Source organism: Polyodon spathula, chromosome 7, assembly GCF_017654505.1.
Source record: "Polyodon spathula isolate WHYD16114869_AA chromosome 7, ASM1765450v1, whole genome shotgun sequence".
In the NCBI taxonomy this organism is placed as follows: Eukaryota; Metazoa; Chordata; class Actinopteri; order Acipenseriformes; family Polyodontidae; genus Polyodon; species Polyodon spathula.
Window position 1 is genome coordinate 9,856,808 of NC_054540.1, and position 21,667 is coordinate 9,878,474.

Sequence of the window (21,667 nt, forward strand, 5' to 3'; positions counted from 1 at the left end):
AACAAGCAGTGTAGTGTTGTATATTAAAGTTGCTTTCATCACTGTGCATCCTTCAAAGGCTTAAATTACTAATTGTTATGATTTTTTTTTTAATTAAGATAGTTACCTTATAGGTGCAAGGTCTGTTGTTCACCTTTATATTTATACATTATCTTGCAATTGTATTTAATCAGCACTTGTTACAGTGGTACCCAGTTATAACACAACCTGTGCAAAATTGTTTATAACACAGTAAGGCTGTGGCTCCCATTTCCCCCATAATGCAATTTGACTCAAACGTTGGGTGAACGCTCCGGATATACAGCACGAAGCATGGCAAAACATGAAAATCTTTCTTTGTTAAAATGAAACTTGACGTTCTGGACAGAGTAAGAAAAGGTAAAATTCAAAAGCTATAAATGTTGCAGAACTCCAGAGGGCTGCTCTAGGAAAAAAGAAGCACTGCCAGAGATATGGAGTTGATGTTTTGGATCAGATGGCATGGAAGTATTCAGTGAAAGCTGGCTCCTGACGGTGGTCTGTTCAGGTGTTTTACAATGTATTGGACACAGCAGCCATCAACTCCTGGGTACTTTACAAAGAATGTACGGAGAAGAATTTACCAAGGAGAGAATATTTTACAGTTAGCAAAGGAACTTTGCAAAAAGCATTTGGAATAGAGGGAGACTGCCAAGCGTGTACCCACAGCTGAAGCTGGCAACCCCATTGAGAGCCTCAAGAGACGCCAATTACAGGTTGGCAAGTGCAATAAAAATAAAACTTCTGACAGCTGTGCCCTGTGCAGGAAGTTGACGTGGAGAACTGCATTATCTGTGTTGACTGTGAACAGCCTTAGACTCAAGGTAAAGGAATACCCTTTTGTCAAAAAAGAAAAATAAATTAGACTTCTTTTCATAACTTCTTGTGCTGTGCACTTCTGTAAAATGTTTTTTTTCCTAAGTTTATTTATCTACGTCGTTCAGTTGCTTTTGCTCATCTGATAATAAACTGATTGCTGTTGAAAAGTAAAAAATGTATTGTTTCAGTTTTATAAATATATAAACCGATGTTTGTTCATATATTTATTTACATTTTCTTGTTCTGATTTGTAAAATAAATGTTCATATATATATATATATATATATATATATATATATATATATATATATATATATATATATATATATATATATATATATATATACTTCGGTTGTTCAGATGTTTGGCGTACTCAAACACGAATTACATCCGACTGCTTCTCCTTTCGTTACACTATTTACAGTGTTTTGAATACAGCCATCAGAAAAACTGCTGCGGGGCTTCTAGGTATGAGTACATTTCCAGCCCTTCTAGTGTTAAAAAGGACAACTACTAAATTTGACACTATAACTATTAAAAAGTAAACATTTTTCATGCATGAATCCTTCACCATATGAATAAAATGGCAATTACTGAATGGAAAGAATTCTGTGGTTTGTTAGTTTGTTTTATCACATTCTTCAGTAAGCGAAAATTATTTATTAATATGTCATAACCGCCAGCACTTCGGTCATTAAGCATGTTTTGTGTACATAAAATATCATGTTTTGATATGCAGCCGACACTATACAAACAGCTAATTGCAGGTTCACTGCTGTTGATGGAAATACAAGCCTTAAACTTGTCAAGCAAATGTAATGCAAGTTCTTCCTTTCACTCCATTTTTTCCAGTCAAGGAAATAACAGTGTGCCAAGTGCTTTTCAAAATACTACACTTCCTTCCAAAAGGACTGAAAGTACAGTATTATAAATCTTAGATTTTTCATTGAATATTTTTAACTTTGGGCATTCTCCACACGTACAAACTGTGCAAGATCACTGCCCAGGCCTTAATTCTGAGTGACACATGAACTAGTAAAGGATTATAATATTGATCAAGATAGCCCAGGGATAATCCACATGCATTCAGGACAGGCTTAAAAGCAAACAGTGATGTGATGTTATAGAAAACACAGATGCCGATAAGGGAAAAACCAGAATTAGGTCTTTAGCTGAAGGCAATGGCTGTTTTAGTGAAGGTTACAACATATTGACCCACTTTATAACGTAATTAAATGCAATCAAAAACAGGTCTATAATAGACCATGTTCATGAGATTTGCTTTAGAATGAATATACATGTTAGCGATCACAAAACTGTACAATCTAGCTAATAGTCCAAAATAGGTACACATTTTTATGACATTATAACTAAGATTTGATAATGTTTAGATCACTAACATAACCCCCAACAAGGTTTGACTATTTCTAAAATATTCCTTATACATTGTAGATAAAAAAGGGAAATTTGAAAAAGTGTTGTGCAACCTGCTAAATTTTAAAAGCAAGTGCTATGAAGGCCAATGAGCATACAATGATATGCTTCAAGGCCCAGAATTTATATGGATAGAACTGGCTACTAAAACAACACATCTGTAAGGTCACCAACACATTTAACATGGAGTGTTTCTATAACCCTGCAAATATAAGGCCACAACCTTAAAATTCTTGCCCAAAAGGGTTTATTTTTCTTGTAAGAAATCCACAGTGAAACTTGATCTAGGAAGTTATAGAATAAAGATGTGTACCAAATATGAAGAAATTACATTACAGTGGCTATATTGGGTCAGAATTTCAAAGCAAAGGGAGTTTTCATAACATTGAAATTGGTTTACTAGATAACAGAAGCTGCAGCAGCAATGTTACAAAGATGTACAAGCTCCCTTCACAAGGGTGCATAATTACAGCTATCAGTCTTTAAAAAGTGAATAAATACAACCTACTTCTAGTAGATCGTATGTATGCAACATAAGTGTGTGTTATACATGCTTCCATATACTCTTAGATTCTGATACTCTTGATCTGTTGTGCTAAAGAATGCCCTTTAAAAAAAACAACAGAACTGCTATGGTAATTTACTTCTACATCAGGGTAATGTGTTCAATCTGTGTAACAGGGCCTTTCAGAAAGTCACAAAAGTAAACTAATACTTCTAGAATGACCCCCCCCCCCCAAAAAAAAACTAACTTAAAAAGTATTTACAACCCTTACATATATACAAGATTTGTAATGTTTTTTAATTTCTTGTTCAACAGAGAGATACAACATTTATTGAAAATGTATACTTTTTCCTTCCACTTTATTGGAAATGTGTTACATTTTTTAAACAAAGCTCCCAGTTCCATCCTTGTGACCAGCTAATTTGAAGAACTGCTTCTGTTTAGATCAGATCTTTATTAAGACCATTATGCATCTTTTGTTGCATATATGGCTGCTTTCACAGACCCTCATTAGCACTAATCTTGGACTACCTAATGTTGCTTTACTGCAGGTAAGGTAGTCCAGGATTAGTGCTAATCAGGCTTTAATGAAGATCTGGCCCTAAAAGCTCAATACACTTCCACAAAATAATACTAATTTTCAAAAGAAATATGGGGTCATTCTAGCATTTCTTTAACTTATAGTAAGATTTGGGTTCAATAAAATATATTTAATTAACTATTTGTTCTTTCAAGCGTTATCAAAACTACATATTCATTTTAATAGGCGGTTTCAATACACGCCCAGAAACATCCATTATTCAAAACCTCTTCACATACAAATTCAAACCACACTATTAACACCTGCACATCAACAAAAAAAACTTAAAACCTCAGCGCTCACCATGACTGTTTCCACTTAACAAAGGGATTACATCGTAGACCACAGGTGCCATTGTCTGGCCATTGGCAGACTAAAGAAGCAGTGAGATCAACACAAACAGAGTTCACATGAAATAACCCAGTGCAGGAATGGAAAAAAAGAGAGGCCTGTGGGTTACCTTTAAATAGCAGCAGTTCCCAAATAGTGGCTGGAGTTGGTTTTGATGCACGACTTTAATGATTATAAAAGGGACCACCTGGCTATTAACATGCAAAGGAAAGTCTGTAATTGTGTATAAAGAAACAAAGAAAGAAAATGACTTGATACTTGAAACCCACAGTTATTCGTTTAATCTTTTCAAGTAAACCACATACATATTAGTATGAGGTTGCCTGCCTCTGTATAAATTAAAAAGATCAGCAATCACATAACCCGTCCCCTAAGACATGCTCTTTATCACAAACAACCCTCTAAGAAATGTAATCCAATGTAAAAATGGCATGTCAGTTTCTCCTTGAGAAATTTTACACCACTACTTCTGCTGTTATTGTAGGACATCAGGACCTTCCGATAAATTAAAAACTCAGATACCCTAATTTAATTCAATCTGAATAGAGTCCGTGTCAAAGGAGATGTATGTAAAAAATATACCAGTATTTCCTGAACGTAATGGAAAGCAAATAGAAAAAGGGAAGCTTTAAACACTTTTCTGCACTCTGAAATAAAGGATCCGTGGTGTTCTAATCTGACATCAGAGGAAAGAGAAGTCTTCACTCAAAGAGCAATACCTTCAAGTGTCATTTTATTTATTGGTTCTCCTTTCCTGGTCGTTTTATGGTGTTTGAAAACTTTGAGAGTGTTTTGGAGTTCTACCGCTTTACTATTTAGTTAATACCATTTTTCTTCAAATCAGTCTTTACCTGGATTTGAAACTTGCTTGCACTGAACAGACTTGCTCCCCCCCCCCCCAGTCAAACCAAAGCTATCTTTCAACTTTGTTAGCCCAACCTACTCTACATACAAAGACAGGGTAAGTAGATAGATAGTACCATCTAAATTGAAAGGTGATTTCATAACAAATTTGAAAGGAATGAGGAAGTCTGTTCTATCCCAGTATAGACAGTTGGAATTCTCCAGACAAGCTCACTAAATGGGAATAGAGAGATGGAGAAAAATCAAAAATCTATATTGGATCAACAGAACAACATAAATTGCAAAGAATAATAAAAGGCAAGGAAAAGGTACAAAAACATAAATGCAGTGCCTATAGAAAGTCTACACCCCAAAAAAGTTCAAGGGGGTGTAGACTTTCTATAGGCACTGTATATATACTGCATTCTGCAAAGTCAACTCCCAGAGGGCCTAAAGTTGTCGTGAGGTCAAATGTTTGGGGGGGGGGGGGGGGGGGGGGGGGGGCACATTCGGCATTGACTCAGACAGGGGTGAAATTACAGGCATTATTGCACAGGGAGTATTTAACATTACATAGATAGATTACGTTTACAATTAGGAATGTTTAAAATTCAAAAGGTAAAGCACAGCACACAATCACGATAAAGAATCAAGAAGTGCAGTTAACATTTAATGACTGGTGCAATACAATTGAAAGCATCATGAAACACATCATGAAAAACTACATTTGTAGTCGCTACATTTAAAAAATATATATATAAAATGTGACATTTTCGATCCACTATAATAAAAGGGCTTACATATTTACATATTCTCTGCAAGTAAATAACTGCACTGTCCATTGTGAAAACACAACACGAAATAATAAAAATTAACATCCAAAGTAGCACCATAGCACTAAAATGTTCAACACAAAAAGGTGCCTTAGTTATAAGCTTTTGCAGTGTCAAAAAAATTAATAAATGGATAGTAACGTGACAGGAAAACGACTCCACAGCTTCAGTTTTTTCTATTCACATGAGCCAAGATATTTCCCAGGAGGCATTATTTGTGCATGGTTACTAAAAACTGGAAATAAATTGTGAAAAATTGACTCAGCTAAAAGTTGGGGTGGAGGGCGATCGTTCAAACCAGGGCGTTGACACGACAGAATTCAGAATATCTTTTTAAACAGTTTCAGGACCATTCAATAAAATTGTACTGACCAAGGTATACTTGTGTTAAAGTCTATATTCTGTTCCCTAAATTAACAATTGACAATGATTTTGATGTTCCGAAGCAATGAAAGGCTACGGACTTAACAGCCAGTGCTAAAAATCTCTGCAAGCCCAATTACAACACAGGATACGGGCAGATCATAAAAATGATATCCCCACTAGCTGAACTAGTCCCGTTGCAATAAAAGTACTATTGTTCTAATAATCTGTGAACCTTACTGATTTTCAAAACACATCTATGTCTTTACGGTTATCTAAATATATAACTACTGTGTTATGACTGACAATTGAAATTATTCCCCATGGCCATTGTTTCTCTGTTGGTTTTATTTCATCTTGTGCATCCTTAAGCAAACAGTAACTACTAAAGTGTTTAAACAGGGTTCCCTTGACACCGTTAAACATTTTTATTAACACTTCCCAAATAACATATTTATCAGATTAGAAGCTATAGAGGATAGTAACTTGGTTAAGTGATGGTGGGGCTTTTATTGGCCGCATTAAGAGATACCAGTGTAACTTGTAGACTGACAAACTGTTACTAATATTTTTAGAACACTTTTTTTTTTATTGTTTTACTTTTCTTGTTTTTATCATCAAATCAAACACTGCTGTTTTTGAAGTTTATTCTTATTTATTTATTCATTCATTCTTTAAACAGGAACAAACCCACTGAGACCAAGGCCTCTTTTATAAGAGTGTCCTGGCAAACATGATATCTGCAAACTAAAGATCCAGGTTTAGGAAGTGCACCGTCAGCCCCATTAAGTTTTAAGAGACCTGAAGTACAAATGGCATTAAAAAATAACTGGAACACTTCTATACTACCTCTCCAGATGCTTGCCTTTTGAAAAACGGATTTCTGCAGTAACGAGAATTTGGCTGCAATTGATGGGTTTTCTTCAGGGTTTATGGGGTTGAAAACTTGCCTAGTTAAATGAAAGCATTTAGCGGACTTAACTTCGGAAACATTTGCAGGATAGAAGTTTCTGCTTACCGTAGAACTTCAATTAAACGCCTCCAGCATTTATTTACAATATCTGACATCAGACCCGGCATGTATTGGAGACCGGTGATTATTTGAGACCGGCGTTTATATTAGATCACTAGCAGCACATGCATCATGCGGTCATTGAGAAGCCACTAACACGCAACCTTGTAGCAACATCTTAACTCAATTTAAACATTCCAGCAACTTTGTTAAAAGGTTGTGTATCAGTGGGAACTAAGTAACAGTTTTGTTTTATAACAAAATTACATTATACTGTACACCCTCAAGTATAAAGTGAAAGTATTATTACAGTCATTTTATAGGTTAACAAACATATGGTATGCAAAGCGCTGGAAAATAAAACGAGCAGAAGTACAAATTTGTATTTAAAAACAGAACTAGATCCACCATTGTTAATAACAATAACAGTTAAATCCACTAAAAGACAACCTTGTAGATATCAGAAAACAGGCGTGTAGACTATGATTACAGCATCATAATAATAATAACAACAATAGACTACGCTTACAGCACAATAATAACAACAACAACTTCTAAAATGTTTAAAAATGAACAATAAAAGCAGTAAGCATCATTAAATTTATTGTTTAATCTCAAACTTTGTTAATGCAACAAAACATTTAAATACGCCAAGAGGTTTGTATCTGGCCTACTTTCAGCACACTCAAAACTATCAAAATGTTTAATAACATAATAATTGCATTAAACAAATATGCACTACATGTAGGCCTATCTTAAATTACATTTTCTATTATTATTATTTATTAATCCTGGAGAGTCACTATCATCGCTGTAACTTATTAGCACTTATGAGACGGGCGATTATTTGAGAGCAGACGATTGTTTGAAGTTTTACGGTACGTACTTTATTAAAAACTAGCAAACATAACATTTGAGCAACTGCTTCTATACAAATTGTGTAGCTGGTCAGTGCAACGGTGCCAACTTGATGTCTAGACAAGATATAGCAGAGAATGCATGCTGTTAAAGAATGCAACGGAATGGAACTTTATATAACATGCTCTGCAGTGAGCATACCTAAACATGGATATGTTGTTATGGTCTACAAAATGAGTTTAACCACTGCAATTACCATGAGGTCACACAAAGAGCTGGTGTTATTTAGGGTTAGTTAAACAGTATGTGCACTACAGCTTGTCATAAGGTCCAAGTTTGTTTTTTGTACTTTTGTTTTTAACCCAACATTGTATACTGTATATAAATATTCACAATTGTGTATTTTACATTTACATATCTCTCAGAGGCTACTATGAATAGCCTCATCTACTGCAATAATTATATGTCCAGATTGAGCATAGATTTTAGAATGCTAAACCAATTATATTTAATTCAATATGAACCCCATTAACCCAGGTGTCTGATTTTGATTGAATACCGAGATACATATTTCATATGAACTGGCAAAACAAAGATATGCCTTCAGCCTTACAGTAAAATTGGTGAAGTGGAGTTTACAATGTGGACTGCATCCAATGTAAATATCTAAATCTCGCCTTGCACTCACATTCAAAATTAGGTTTCCACAGCTTTGCCACAAATATTTACACAGACATGAAGTTAAGAGCTTTTAAAAAAGCAGCAAGAGGCCAGCTTCTGGTGGTTTCCTATTGATTGTTTTTTCATTAGTGCTGCTCTCGGCAGTTGGACCTGTTTCTTTATTTCTTCAAAGCTATCAAAGGATTTTATTTTACACATTTCTCTACATTCACAAATCCTTTCAAACATATCAACATCGTGTCTAATGTAACATTAGGTTAAAAATTAGCCTAACCTGCTAATTTAAAGAAAATCATTGGTACAGTAGCTGCCAAGGACACTCGACCACCACCATTTATTTATTTATTGATTGATGATCTACATAACATGTGGAATATGAACTTCAGCATGAGTGCACTGAACAGCATACCATCTCATGTGCATCTTACCAAAACTCTGTTATTACTAGTTTTTAAAAAGATTATAGGATCTTGGTCCGAGTTTAAAACAAAACGACCACTGTGCAGAGAATTCCTACACCTATGGATTGAATACCGGTGGTATCTTTATTTCCCAATCAAGAAAGTATGGTGAACTTTATTGAGTCGTCAGTTGTATGTATTGATCTCGGTCCACCGCTCCAACCCCCATGCCAACTTCACGAAACGGTAGCAGACACGCGCGTCCTCCGAAACGTTCCCCGGCAAGTCGCCTTTTTATCAGAATGCAGGTCCACAATGAAGCCCTCAGACCTATAGTGCCAGAGGACAACACAGATCTAAATGGCTCCACAGCAGACATGCAGGTGCCCTAACGGCCACAGGAGTCGCTGGTGCGTGCTGAACCAAGGATTACCCTGCAGACCTGAGCAGGAGTCGCTGGTGCGTGCTGAACCAAGGATTACCCTGCAGACCTGAGCAGGAGTCGCTGGTGCGTGCTGAACCAAGGATTACCCTGCAGACCTGAGCAGGAGTCGCTGGTGCGTGCTGAACCAAGGATTACCCTGCAGACCTGAGCAGGAGTCGCTGGTGCGTGCTGAACCAAGGATTACCCTGCAGACCTGAGCAGGAGTCGCTGGTGCGTGCTGAACCAAGGATTACCCTGCAGACCTGAGCAGGAGTCGCTGGTGCGTGCTGAACCAAGGATTACCCTGCAGACCTGAGCCCTGCAGGAGTCGCTGGTGCGTGCTGAACCAAGGATTACCCTGCAGACCTGAGCAGGAGTCGCTGGTGCGTGCTGAACCAAGGATTACCCTGCAGACCTGAGCAGGAGTCGCTGGTGCGTGCTGAACCAAGGATTACCCTGCAGACCTGAGCAGGAGTCGCTGGTGCATGCTGAACCAAGGATTACCCTGCAGACCTGAGCAGGAGTCGCTTACATTTTTTTTGTAAAACCAGGTGAACTAGGTGTTTATCTACTGTTCTAGACCCTACTTTTTATAAGGTGAGAGAAAATCTTTAGTTTCTCGACAACCACAATGAAACAGCATGCTAGAGTAACAAAAAAACAGCATTTAAGGGACTTTAAAACAAGTCGCTATGTCGGTTAGATACATTAATCTGCCAAGGATAACACATTATCTGTTTTATAGAAATAGTTGGCCACAATTGCCTAAACCCAAATCATGTATAAAAACATTATTTAAATCAAAACCAGGCCAATAGTTTCCAAAAAGATCCATGGGTCTATTTTAAAAGGAGTAGGTAGCTTTTACATTTTAAATGCTTTTTTTTAGATTTAACTAATGTTTTTAACATGTTCCTATATCAGGTGTTTGTAAGTGATTGTTTTGCGCCAATATTGAGCTATTACTAATTTACTTTAAAATCAGCCTCTACCTGACTTTGATCTTGCTTATAGAATCATAAGTGCTGGGACTAAACAACTTTTCTTATTCCAGTCAACTACGTGTGTTTCATCACTGCCAGACCCACCTACTCTCTGTCTAGTGTCTTAAAGACTTAAAATACCCCTAAAAGTGTCCAAGTACAAGAGTTCTATGTCAAGGTCGTAGAAACTCGGAAAAGAAAATCTGTTATTCTACTCTGCATCGTTAATCAGTCTTGGACATTTAGGTTCGTAGTACTGTTTGCATTATACATTTTATTATTCAAATGTATGGTTTTCTACCTGTAGAACAGCATCTCTCAAAATATTATGGACAAAGAATTGGTGTCAATAAGGCCTGGGTTTTAGACACCTTGCTTACAGTTTATTACCTGTAAGCAGCATCAGGTAAAAGACCAGCCTTGTGATCATGTAATACTTAACAATAACATCAAACTAATGTTACCAACCTCTTCAATTTCTTTTGCTTTTTCAGCAATTGCTTGAGATCGTCGATCCAGAAAATCATCATCAAGAACTCTGCTGTCTTTACTTGTATGTGGCTCCTCTGGTTCATCTTCAAATATTATTTTTTCATCCTTAAAACAAAAACAAAACAAAAAAACCACAATATAAAATGTTAAGGTTCAAAATGCTGTCATTTACTGGATTTATTAAATGTTTCTACTATGTCTCTTCAGTAGTTAGGCTACTACCTGTGAATATCACCATTTTGATGGTCCCTTGATTAGCCTTAATAAAGTTTCACTATACCACACGGTCTGTGGAAGTAACTTTTTTGTGAAAGTATTTTTTATAAATGATTTATGTATGTATGTCTAGACAGAGCAACATCTAATAATGTAATACACACCAGAAAGCAGAAGAACCATTTTCTACCTTTCAACATTGATTAATAAGAAAAAAATTAATAAATTGCTGCGAGAACACGAAAAGATTCATCACAAATACCGGTTTCCCATAGAGTCTGGACTCATCAACATCAAAGATTTTGTCTTTCATTGGAAACACACCAAAGAAATCTGCAATGCCCCATGAAACCAGCCTTTTCAAGTTATCTGATCCAATCAGTTACTTCAATACCCTTTTATAAAGTCTTTAGAAATAAAGATATATTTTAAAGGTAAATATGTATACAGTGATATCGTAGGCATAAAATGCTTCTTGCTTCGAAGCACAATAGGAACTCTGCTGCCTTAAGCAGAAAACAGTCTTTAGGTGGCTGAAATATGGAAATGCTCTTAGTCTTATAAATATGCATACATTGTTAAGTTAATAACAAAATAGCACATAGATACCTCAAAAACCTTCCACGAAATTAAAACCAAGAGGAGAATCTGTCATCTGTGTAAAAACTTTAGTGATTCTTTCTGATCATGCGCTGAAAAACATAGTACTGGCATAAACAATTGCAAGTTCATAGGAGTAGTCAAGAGAGAGAGCTGAAAGTGAAAATGAGCAACAGCCTGTGAAGAGTACCAAGTTTCCAGCAGCTACAAGGTTAGTGGCTTATGCAATTATTATTTTTTTGTGCATGCAAGTAAAATGCTGAATAATATTAAATTTTAGTAGCTTGTATTTCATAACGGTCTTACATATTCCTTCCGAGTGTCAGATAAATCTTGTTCATTAGATTTCTCCAATACGTCATCAGGCCGCTCACTTAAGGCTTCTGTAGTCTGACACTCTGGTGGTCTGCTGCTTTTATCCGAGCTTATCTGAATAAATAAAACGCAAATCAAACAAATAAAAAGTTTTTTTGTTTTGTTTTGTTTTAATGCATTTGACCATACATGTTTGATTAATTCGATAATTACAGTGATGCCAGTACCTTTGTTGGTTGTATTGCACTGAACCATACTGATACAATATATGCCACCAAGGAAAGAGAACCATTTAATATAATGCATTTCATATGCCAAGAATACCACTTTACAGCCAAGAGAGCATTTGCAAAGTCCAACAAATTGTATTCTAAGCCTGACCGTCATGTAGCTTTCTTTTTAAAACCTTAAACCATGTCTGTCGAATTAAGTGAGTTAATAAATAGCACCAAAGAAGAAAAGGGAATGGTTTTTATTGAAACATAATTACATTAAAAATAAGTGCAGTTTAATTTGCTCATGGTCCCAGACGTTATTTTATTTATTTATCCATGACATCAGCAATACATGTTTTTATTTTACTTTATTTTCTGCTTTAATTACATTTTCTTTCAGTGTTTGCAGTCACTATACAAGGCTGTCGAATTGCATAATAAACATTTAGCCGAAAAAACGGAGAATAACAAATAAAAACAACAAAAGTAGAATCAATATGGTCAACAGCCTTAAAAAGAGAATAAAACTAGGCACTAACCACTATCCCTTTGAGCGCTGTTCTGTGTGCATAGCACGCCCCAAAAGACCACATATGGATGCAGTTAAATTGATGTTGCAATATAACAAATAACCAATGTAACTATTCTGTATGATATAGGTAACCCTGTTCCCACTATTGAATGCATAGCATTTTAATCTTTCAATGTGGGTGGTACAACCACCATCTCAAACATCTCATATCAGTTACGTTCTTTCTGTCTTTTCAGGCATGTGGAGAGAAGTAGATGTATTGACAAACAATAATAAAAAAAATCCTAAAAGCTTTAAAACACATGGCCAATAACATTCCACCAAAAATCATAACAGCGCATGTATCAGAAGAATCCTACGCTTGATTTCTCAATATATAATAAACAATTATCCCTTGCACGTACTCAAGGGTAGGCATTATGGGTAGTACTTATTTTACAGCAGCATTGCGTTCAATAATCCAGTATGTTATGGTAACAGGTGTGCAACTATAAAAGAGCTTTTAAACACCAACAGTATAAAGCTGTTTCTTTAAAGGTTGATACAAAACTCAGAATTTATTTTTATAGGCATCAGGTTCTTAATGGTCTCTATAACTGTGACCTGCTGTGCTGTACTGCATTAGCAGCTGTTTGCAACTATGGCTAATAAAATGTACCTTTGAAGTCGGTAGAGATGTAGAACTCAGTGGAGAAGCATCTCTTGAAGTGTTTAAGGAATGGGTTAATGGCCTTTCTTTGCCTACAGAGGGGGAAAAAAAGAAAGTATTTAAAAATGCTGCAGAACTTATTAATTATTTATTTTTTCCTCAGCAGCATTTGACAGAAATTACTAAAAAATAATAAACTGACAGCACACATTGGTGCAGTAGTGTATGCCTGATACTACTTCTGGCTCCAAAAACACTGATATTTCATTTAAAAATACTTTTACGACAGAATAATATTATAACCATGGCAACCAAGTTGCTTCATCTGTGATTATTTTAATTTTACTTCAATAAAAACATCCGTAATAACTTAAGGTTTGAAGGCATAATGTATGTGTTTTGGGGGATTGTATGCGTCTCGTTCTTCTGAGCACAAACTAAATCACAAATGTATTATCTATCTAATTAAGCCAACAGACATGTAGGAGACGAGACAAAACAGAACAGCATCTATAGCAAAGTACGGTGGGGGGAACGACACCATTTTCTAAAAGATTCACTGAGATGAATTGGAGCAGCTGGGAAAAATAAAATACACAGACAAGATAGCATTCAGTATAAAACTAATACAAGTTTTAACAAATAAATCCCTGAGAATTTAGATTCACAGTTAAAAAGATATGACGTGGCCCTCAAAATATTAAGAACAGGTGACACTGTCAATTCTTGAGAAAAGACAACCAAAAGAGATCAAGCTAAAACTACCAAAATAAGGGATTTTGGTTTTCACAATCTTGAATTAAAAGGTCCACATATCCTACCTCTTGTCATCATTTACCATCGTGAGATGAACAGAGACAACTTCTTAACAGTTTTTTCATTTGCACATGACTTGGTATTCCTAAACATGAACATTGCGGCTGCTTTAAATATATGGATTTTTTGTTTTGTCAGAAGCAGAGCAAATGTGTCTGATGTAGCAAAGAAAACTGGAATGCATATAATTAAATATGACATTGTGCAGATATATTAAAAACCAACGTTTTTTTTTTTTTTAAATGTAGTCAGTCAGTCATCGCCAATGGATTTTTTTGCCCCATTTCTCCCCCCAATTTGGAATCAGCAATTGTATTGACCTCTGCTCTGACTTCACGAAATGGCGGCAGACAAACACGTTCTCCGAAACATGCCCTGCCAAGCCATCTTTTTTCATGCTGCAGGTCTACAACGAAGCCATTAGACCTATAGTGCTGGAGGACAATGCAGATCTGAATGGCTCCACAGTAGACTCGCAGGCGCCCAGTCAGCCACAGGTGTCACCGTTGCGCGGTGAAGCGAGGATTACCCTGCCGACCTGAGCCCTCCCTATCCCTTGTAGCACTCGGCCAATTGTGCACCACCCCCTGGGAACTCTCGGTAATGGTAGGCAAATTACATAGCCTGGATACTAACCAGCAATCTCCAGGCTACAGGGCACATCCTGCACTCCACGCAGAGTGCCTTTACTGGATGCGCCACTCGGGAGGCCCAAAGTGGTCTTGTTATACTGATTATATTCTTGTATTAACGAGGATTTCCTGGAATACATTTAATTTTCCAAATACAGCATGCAAGCAGTGAGGGGGTTTGCCTTTGTGTTCACCCAATTTAAAACCCACTGCAAGGCTTCACTGTGCCAAAGGGGACACTAAAACAGAACATTTCACAGCCTGCTTTCTAAAGGAAAACTGGTTCCATGAAGCACAGATGCGAATGTGAAGGAAAGGTAGGAAACTCAAAACAGAGCGTTTACGATTTGGTGATGAATTTGAAATAGATTAAGGCATTTACATTTAAGTCATAGAATACACAAGAGAAGTTCCAGTTGTTTTGTAAGCTAAAATTTTGTTACATCAAATCAGTGTAGCTGCGGAGTAGCCACTTAACAACTCTCCCAGATCCCATGTTTTTTAAACATATACAAGTACAGATAGCAGCCAATCTAGCAGTGCCTAATTGTTCATGCCCCAGTACCTTCAATACCGATGGTTTTAATACAAATACCTGAAAGCCAATTACCATGGATGATAAAATAAAATCAGGAACTGCAGTCAGGAAATTGGCCAATTTAATTAGGAAACAGATAAAGCCTTAAAAAGGTTTTCTAAGAGAGAAGCGGGCTAGTAATCCAAAACAAGATGCACTTTGGTTGCCATTCAATGAATGTCTGGAAAATGCAACAATTTCTTAAAATTAATTAAACATACATTAGGAAAATGTATGTAACCCATAATGAAAACAGATTCAAGGAGAAACTCAATATGATGCTTTTATATAATAATATATATATATATATATATATATATATATATATATATATATATATATATATATATATTATATATATATATATATATTTTTTTTTTTTTTTTTTTTTGTGCTGTGCTAATTAATTTGAACAGACAGCCATCACCAACAGATCTGCAAATCATTTTCCTTTGACTTACCCGAGGATTACTCCTTCTCAAGGAGATTTGATGATTCACCCCTGACGTAGAGAATTCCTGGATCTGAACTGCATACAGTACATCTCTTGAGTGAGTGAACAGGGAATTCTGTCAGACAGGCGTGATGGGATTCAGACCAATGCTATCCCAGAGCAAGGGCCCTAAGCTTATTTTCTACTTGCAGTGTATTAGTAAAAGTGACAGTAAGAGTTTGCTATCTAGAAATTTAAAGTTCCTAAATATCAAGAATATTTAACAGTATATTTTACCTTTTTACCATGAGATGTGAAATAGACTTAAGAAGCTTTTCCCCTAACAGTTGATAATCTGTTGAAAAATAAAACCTGTTCTAAAATATATATATAACTCAAGAACTCGGCTGGTGGCGACATACAAAGCACACATTTTTATTACAGATTAACCCAGAATACTAATACTAATATGGAAAGTGTAGTTTTTGAATAATTGAGTTTGAAAGACCCAAGCCTCAGTAGTAAAGAGCTACACTAATTAGAGTAGTTTTCCTGCTATGATAAGGGTTTACTGGATTTAAAATAGTAAGAAGAAGGGTATAATATGAATGTGTTAAAAATGGAAGTGTACTACTTAAATAGTACAGATTAAAACTTCATGTCCAGATCAATATAGAAAGGAACAGCATTTTCTGCAAAGCTATTCACATTTATATTACATTTACTAGTGCGACACAAATTTCAGATTATACATCATGTACCAGTTGCTTTACAGTGCCTATAGTAAGTATTCACCACCCTTGGACATTTTCAGTTTGTTGTGTCACAACCTGAAATCTTGATGCATTTAAATGGGATTTTTTTCCCTTTGATTTATACAACCTACTCAACACTTTGAAGAGGCAAGAGATTTTTTTTATTGTGAAACAACTTTTAATGAAAAAAAAAAAAAAAACTGAAATGTCCCCCCCCCCCCCCACAAAGAGTGTTCAGTAGAACACTCTTTGTCAGCAATTACTGCTGTAAGTATTTTGGGGTAAGTCTCGACCAGGTTTGCACATCTGGATCATGTAATATTAGCCCATTCTTCTTGGCAAAATTGTTCAAGCTCTGTCAAGTTGGATGGGAATCGTTGGTGGACAGCAATCTTAAATCTTGCCACAGGTTCTCAAGAATGGGCATTGACCGGGCCACTCTAGGACATTCACTTTCTTTTTATTAAGCCACTCCAGTATCACTTTGGATGTCTGCTTGGGATCATTGTCCTGCTGGATGGTGAATCTTCGTCCCAGTCTTAGGTCCTTTGCAGACTGAAGCAGGTTTTCCTCAAGGATTTGTCTGTATTTAGCTCCAGCCATTTTGCCCTCTACCCTGACAAGCTTCCCAGTCCCTGCCGATGAAAAGCAAACCCACAGAATGTTTTTGCTGCCATCACCATGCTTCACAGTAGGGATGGTGTTACCTGGGTGATGTGCCGTGTTGGGTTTGCGCCAGACATAACGCTTTGCATTTAGGTTAAATAGTTCCATTTTTGTTTCATCAGACCACAGAATCTTTTGCCACATCTTTTCAATCTCCAACTTTTTGCAAATTCCAAGCAGGATTTGACACATGGACAGTTTCTCCCATCTCAGTCATGGAACGCTGAGGGTCTTTCACAGCTGTTCTCTGACCAATGCCCTTTTTACCCGGCTGCTCAGTTTGGGAGGACGGCCTGCTCTAAGCAGACTCTGGGTGGTGCCATATACCTTCCACTTCTTAATGATCAACTTGACTGTGCTCCAAGGGATATTCAATGCCTTTCAAATCTTTTTATACCCCTCCCTTGATCTGTGCCTTTCCACAACTTTATCTCTGAGTTGTTTTGAAAGCTCCTTGATCTTCTTGGTAGTATCTTTGCTTTGAATGCACTATCCAACTGTGGGACCTTACAGAGACAGGTGTATTTAATCTGAAATCATGTGAATCACTTCTATTGCACACAGATGGACTCCATTTAACTTATTGTGTGAATTCTGAAGGCAACTGGTTGCACCTGAGCTTATTTAGGAGTGTCATAGCAAAGGGGGTTAGTACTTATCTAATGAAGACTTTTCAGGTTTTTATTTTTAATTAATTTGTGTCCCCCCCATTTTTTTCACACATTGAAAGTGTTGAGTAGGTTGTGTAAATCAAAAGGAAAAAAATCCCATTTAAATGCATCAAGATTTCTGGTTGTAACCTCACTATAGGAAGGGTGACAAAAGGAAAATAAAACAAAAACAGTCAGATTCACCTGGATAAGGAAAGCAAGAGGGGAAAGCCAGGAGAGCTTTCTGAAACTGAACACCCAACAACAACAACAGTGCTGCTAACATAGGACTGAAACGCCTTGCCTGCTGTCACACCATGCGTTTTGCAAGGAAAAAAAAAAAAGTAACTGTTCAAATGATAGGTCATGGCAGCTTATCAAAACTATCAAAAACTGGACTTCATATCCAATGAGAGAAAACAAAGTTTCTGTGTAACTTCCTAAAAGTTGAAATTTTTAACATTAAATACATTTAAACGCTTAACATTTCATAGTATTAACATCAATTAACTTATGAGGTAAAGCATATAATTCAAGTACACTAAAGTTAGTGTACCGTAATGTGTTTTTTTTTTTTTTTTTTTTTTTTTTTAATGTCTTGTGTTGAAGAGCTTTTCGGCTTATTGGGAATTTGTTGTTTGGCAAATCGTGGCAAGCATTTTACAATGGGTTGTCCCGTGGAGACTTAGACAGATGACTGTAATTTATTTAATTCAGGTCAGTATTTGAACCACATAAATGAAAGGGAAGTGCAATCACCAGGTCAGAAACCAGATGAGCTGAGATGGCAAAATTCTATTTAAAAAGATAATTGAGTTCTTACAAGAAAAAAAAAAATGAAGACAAGAATCCATTTAAAGGGGACTCCACCCAATCTCTTTGAAATCACCATGATCTAAAATTACTTTGGTTTTCAAAACATTAACAATCAGTATGAACTAAACAGTGTTGGAAGTTACGTTATTTTGTAAATTTCAGTTCACCAGAAAACAGTAAGCAATGCAAAAGTGGGAAAAAATGCTGTTCTGCGTCCACTGGGTCTTATAGAAATGGTCGTTAGGACATCAGCTTTCACCACACTTAAGTCCTAATGATTTGGCAAAGTTCTAGCATATGAAGGAATTTATTACTGAAGTTCATTCATATTCCCAATTAAACAATTAAAGACACAGTCCATTTGGAAACACACCTAAAGCAAGTCATTCACTTGCCATTGCCTTTTGTGAATCTTGTTGCGATACAGTAGGTATGGCAGAAAAAGACAGCTAGTTAATGGACGACTCCAAGCAACCAGATATTTGAACCTTCTTCTAATGGATCATGTAATCATGTTAATGTGCCGTTTCATGACTGACGATGACACCTGTTCAAAGGCCTGCTAACAAAATCAAGTGGCAAGCTCCCAGGGTCACGGCAGATTGATTAAAATAATCAATAATTTAAAAATACATACAAAAACACCCAAGACAATGTTGTACTGGTTTTGGAATAAACTATCAGTTACAGAACTGTAGCAAAAAATTGTGATTGCACAGGTCATGTTACAAAGACTGTGAATAAAGACTTGAGCTGAACAGCTTCAGAAGCAATCTAAGAAAAACATAGGCTGTATTCTGGCAAATGCAATCATTTAGCTCTTCCCAGTAATTGATTTTCTTCTTCGCAGATCAGACTTCAGACCAGTAGCCACTTCAACAATTTATATGTTCAGAGACCTTTTAATTGACTCCAAAGTTCACTGAACTTTTCAGATGTCAGAAAAGTATTACAGACATTTATAACCATGGATTCATTTTTTCACCTAGTAAAAAATGCCATGTGATTTATTATCTTTAACAACTATGGTCATTGTGAGGTTAAGCGTCCAACCAGCAACAATGAATAAGGAAGGGTACATGGGTATGTATATGCCAGTACAACAAAACTAGTTGCAATGTATGTGTGTAAATTATACTGTACATATTACAAATACCAGAGATCACAAACTATTAGGAAAGGTGCTTATACCGCAACAATTTTTAAATAGTTTTTATATATATATATATATATATATATATATATATATATATATATATATATATATATATATATATATATATATATATATATATATATATATATATATATACACACACACACACACACACACCTTACAGTACATTAAAAAACCTATATTGTATAAACATGTGTTTTCATTTTCAAGTATTTACAGAAACGTATATGATGTAAAACATTGTCAATTATGAAAAAACCCTAGTTTCCAGCAAGTGTACTCAAACTTTTGACTGGTACTGGTGTGTGTGTGTGTGTACATATATATACATATATATACATACATATATATATATATATATATATATATATATATATATATATATACACACACACACACACACACACACAATGTGTGTGTACACTACTGTAGGATGTGTGCATAGAGAGAGAGCGCACTAGAGATAGAGAGAGAGAAACAAACACCATTCTAAAAATAGAACACTTAGAAAACGGTTTTGGCTACAAGTTGACATTTTAAACCATTTTAACCATTTTCAGGGGTTTGGTTCTGGTAAACTTTAAAGGCGGTGAGGGTTAAGGCATTTAGTAATACCCATTTTAAAACAGCATATGTTCCTTAAAGTTGTATACAGAACACAGCTTGCATGAAGCTGGAATTACTGTAAACCCTGCTTGATCTTAGCTGCATTCTTTTTCAAATAGACTTGATGGTGACCACTGTATACCACTAATGTTTGAAGTGGTAGGCAATTCCTTTGATTAGTAAACCAGATGTATTCCCTCCTTTAATGTTGATGCTGGAATACAAAATATAAACCATAAAACACCTGACTCCTCCAAGACTCTAGTCTGAATTACTTTAAAAAAGGTCATTGGAGTTTTAAAACAAAACTATATATATACAGCTCTGGAAAAAATTAAGAGACCACTGCAAAATGATCATTTTCTCTGGTTTTACTATTTATAGGTATGTGTTTGGGTAAAATGAACATTTTTGTTTTATTCTATAAACTACTGACAACATTTCTCCCAAATTCCAAATAAAAATATTGTCATTTAGAGCATTTATTTGCAGAAAATGACAACTGGTCAAAATAACAAAAAAGATGCAGTGTTGTCAGATCTCAAATAATGCAAAGAAAATAAGTTCATATTCATTTTTAATCAACACAATACTAATGTTTTAACTTAGGAAGAGTTCAGAAATCAATATTTGGTGGAATAACCCTGATTTTCAAGCACAGCTTTCATGCGTCTTGGCATGCTCTCCACCAGTCTTTCACATTGATGTTGGGTGACTTTATGCCACTCCTGGCACAAAAATTCAAGCAGCTCGGCTTTGTTTGATGGCTTGTGACCATCCATCTTCCTCTTGATCACATTCCAGAGGTTTTCAATGGGGTTCAGGTCTGGAGATTGGGCTGACCATGACAGGGTCTTGATCTGGTGGTCCTCCATCCACACCTTGATTGACCTGGCTGTGTGGCACGGAGCATTGTCCTGCTGGAAAAACCAATCCTCAGAGTTGGGGAACATTGTCAGAGCAGAAGGAAGCAAGTTTTCTTCCAGGACAACATTGTACTTGCGCCAGGAGTGACATAAAGTCACCCAACAACAATGTGAAAGAATGGTGGAGAGCATGCCAAGACGCATGAAAGCTGTGATTGAAAATCAGGGTTATTCCACCAAATATTGATTTCTGAACTCTTCCTAAGTTAAAACATTAGTATTGTGTTGTTTAAAAATGAATATGAACTTATTTTCTTTGCATTATTCGAGGTCTGACAACACTGCATCTTTTTTGTTATTTTGACCAGTTGTCATTTTCTGCAAATAAATGCTCTAAATGACAATATTTTTATTTGGAATTTGGGAGAAATGTTGTCTGTAGTTTATAGAATAAATGTTCATTTTGCCCAAACACATACCTATAAATATTAAAACCAGAGAAACTGATCATTTTGCAGTGGTCTCTTAATTTTTTCCAGAGCTGTGTGT

At 36.0% G+C, this 21,667-nt stretch overlaps 1 protein-coding gene across 2 annotated transcripts in view; it reads right to left on the minus strand.

The window, feature by feature from the left end:
* Positions 1-21,667, minus strand: part of LOC121318128 (periphilin-1-like) — a 70,033-nt gene that overhangs the window by 12,258 nt on the left and 36,108 nt on the right. For both annotated transcript variants that reach the window (XM_041254446.1, XM_041254445.1), the window contains exons 7-9: positions 13,134-13,216; positions 11,720-11,842; positions 10,574-10,702 (exon numbers count right to left, since the gene is read on the minus strand). In XM_041254446.1, coding sequence (XP_041110380.1) covers positions 10,574-10,702; positions 11,720-11,842; positions 13,134-13,216 — 335 coding nt within the window. The remainder of the gene's footprint in view (positions 1-10,573; positions 10,703-11,719; positions 11,843-13,133; positions 13,217-21,667) is intronic.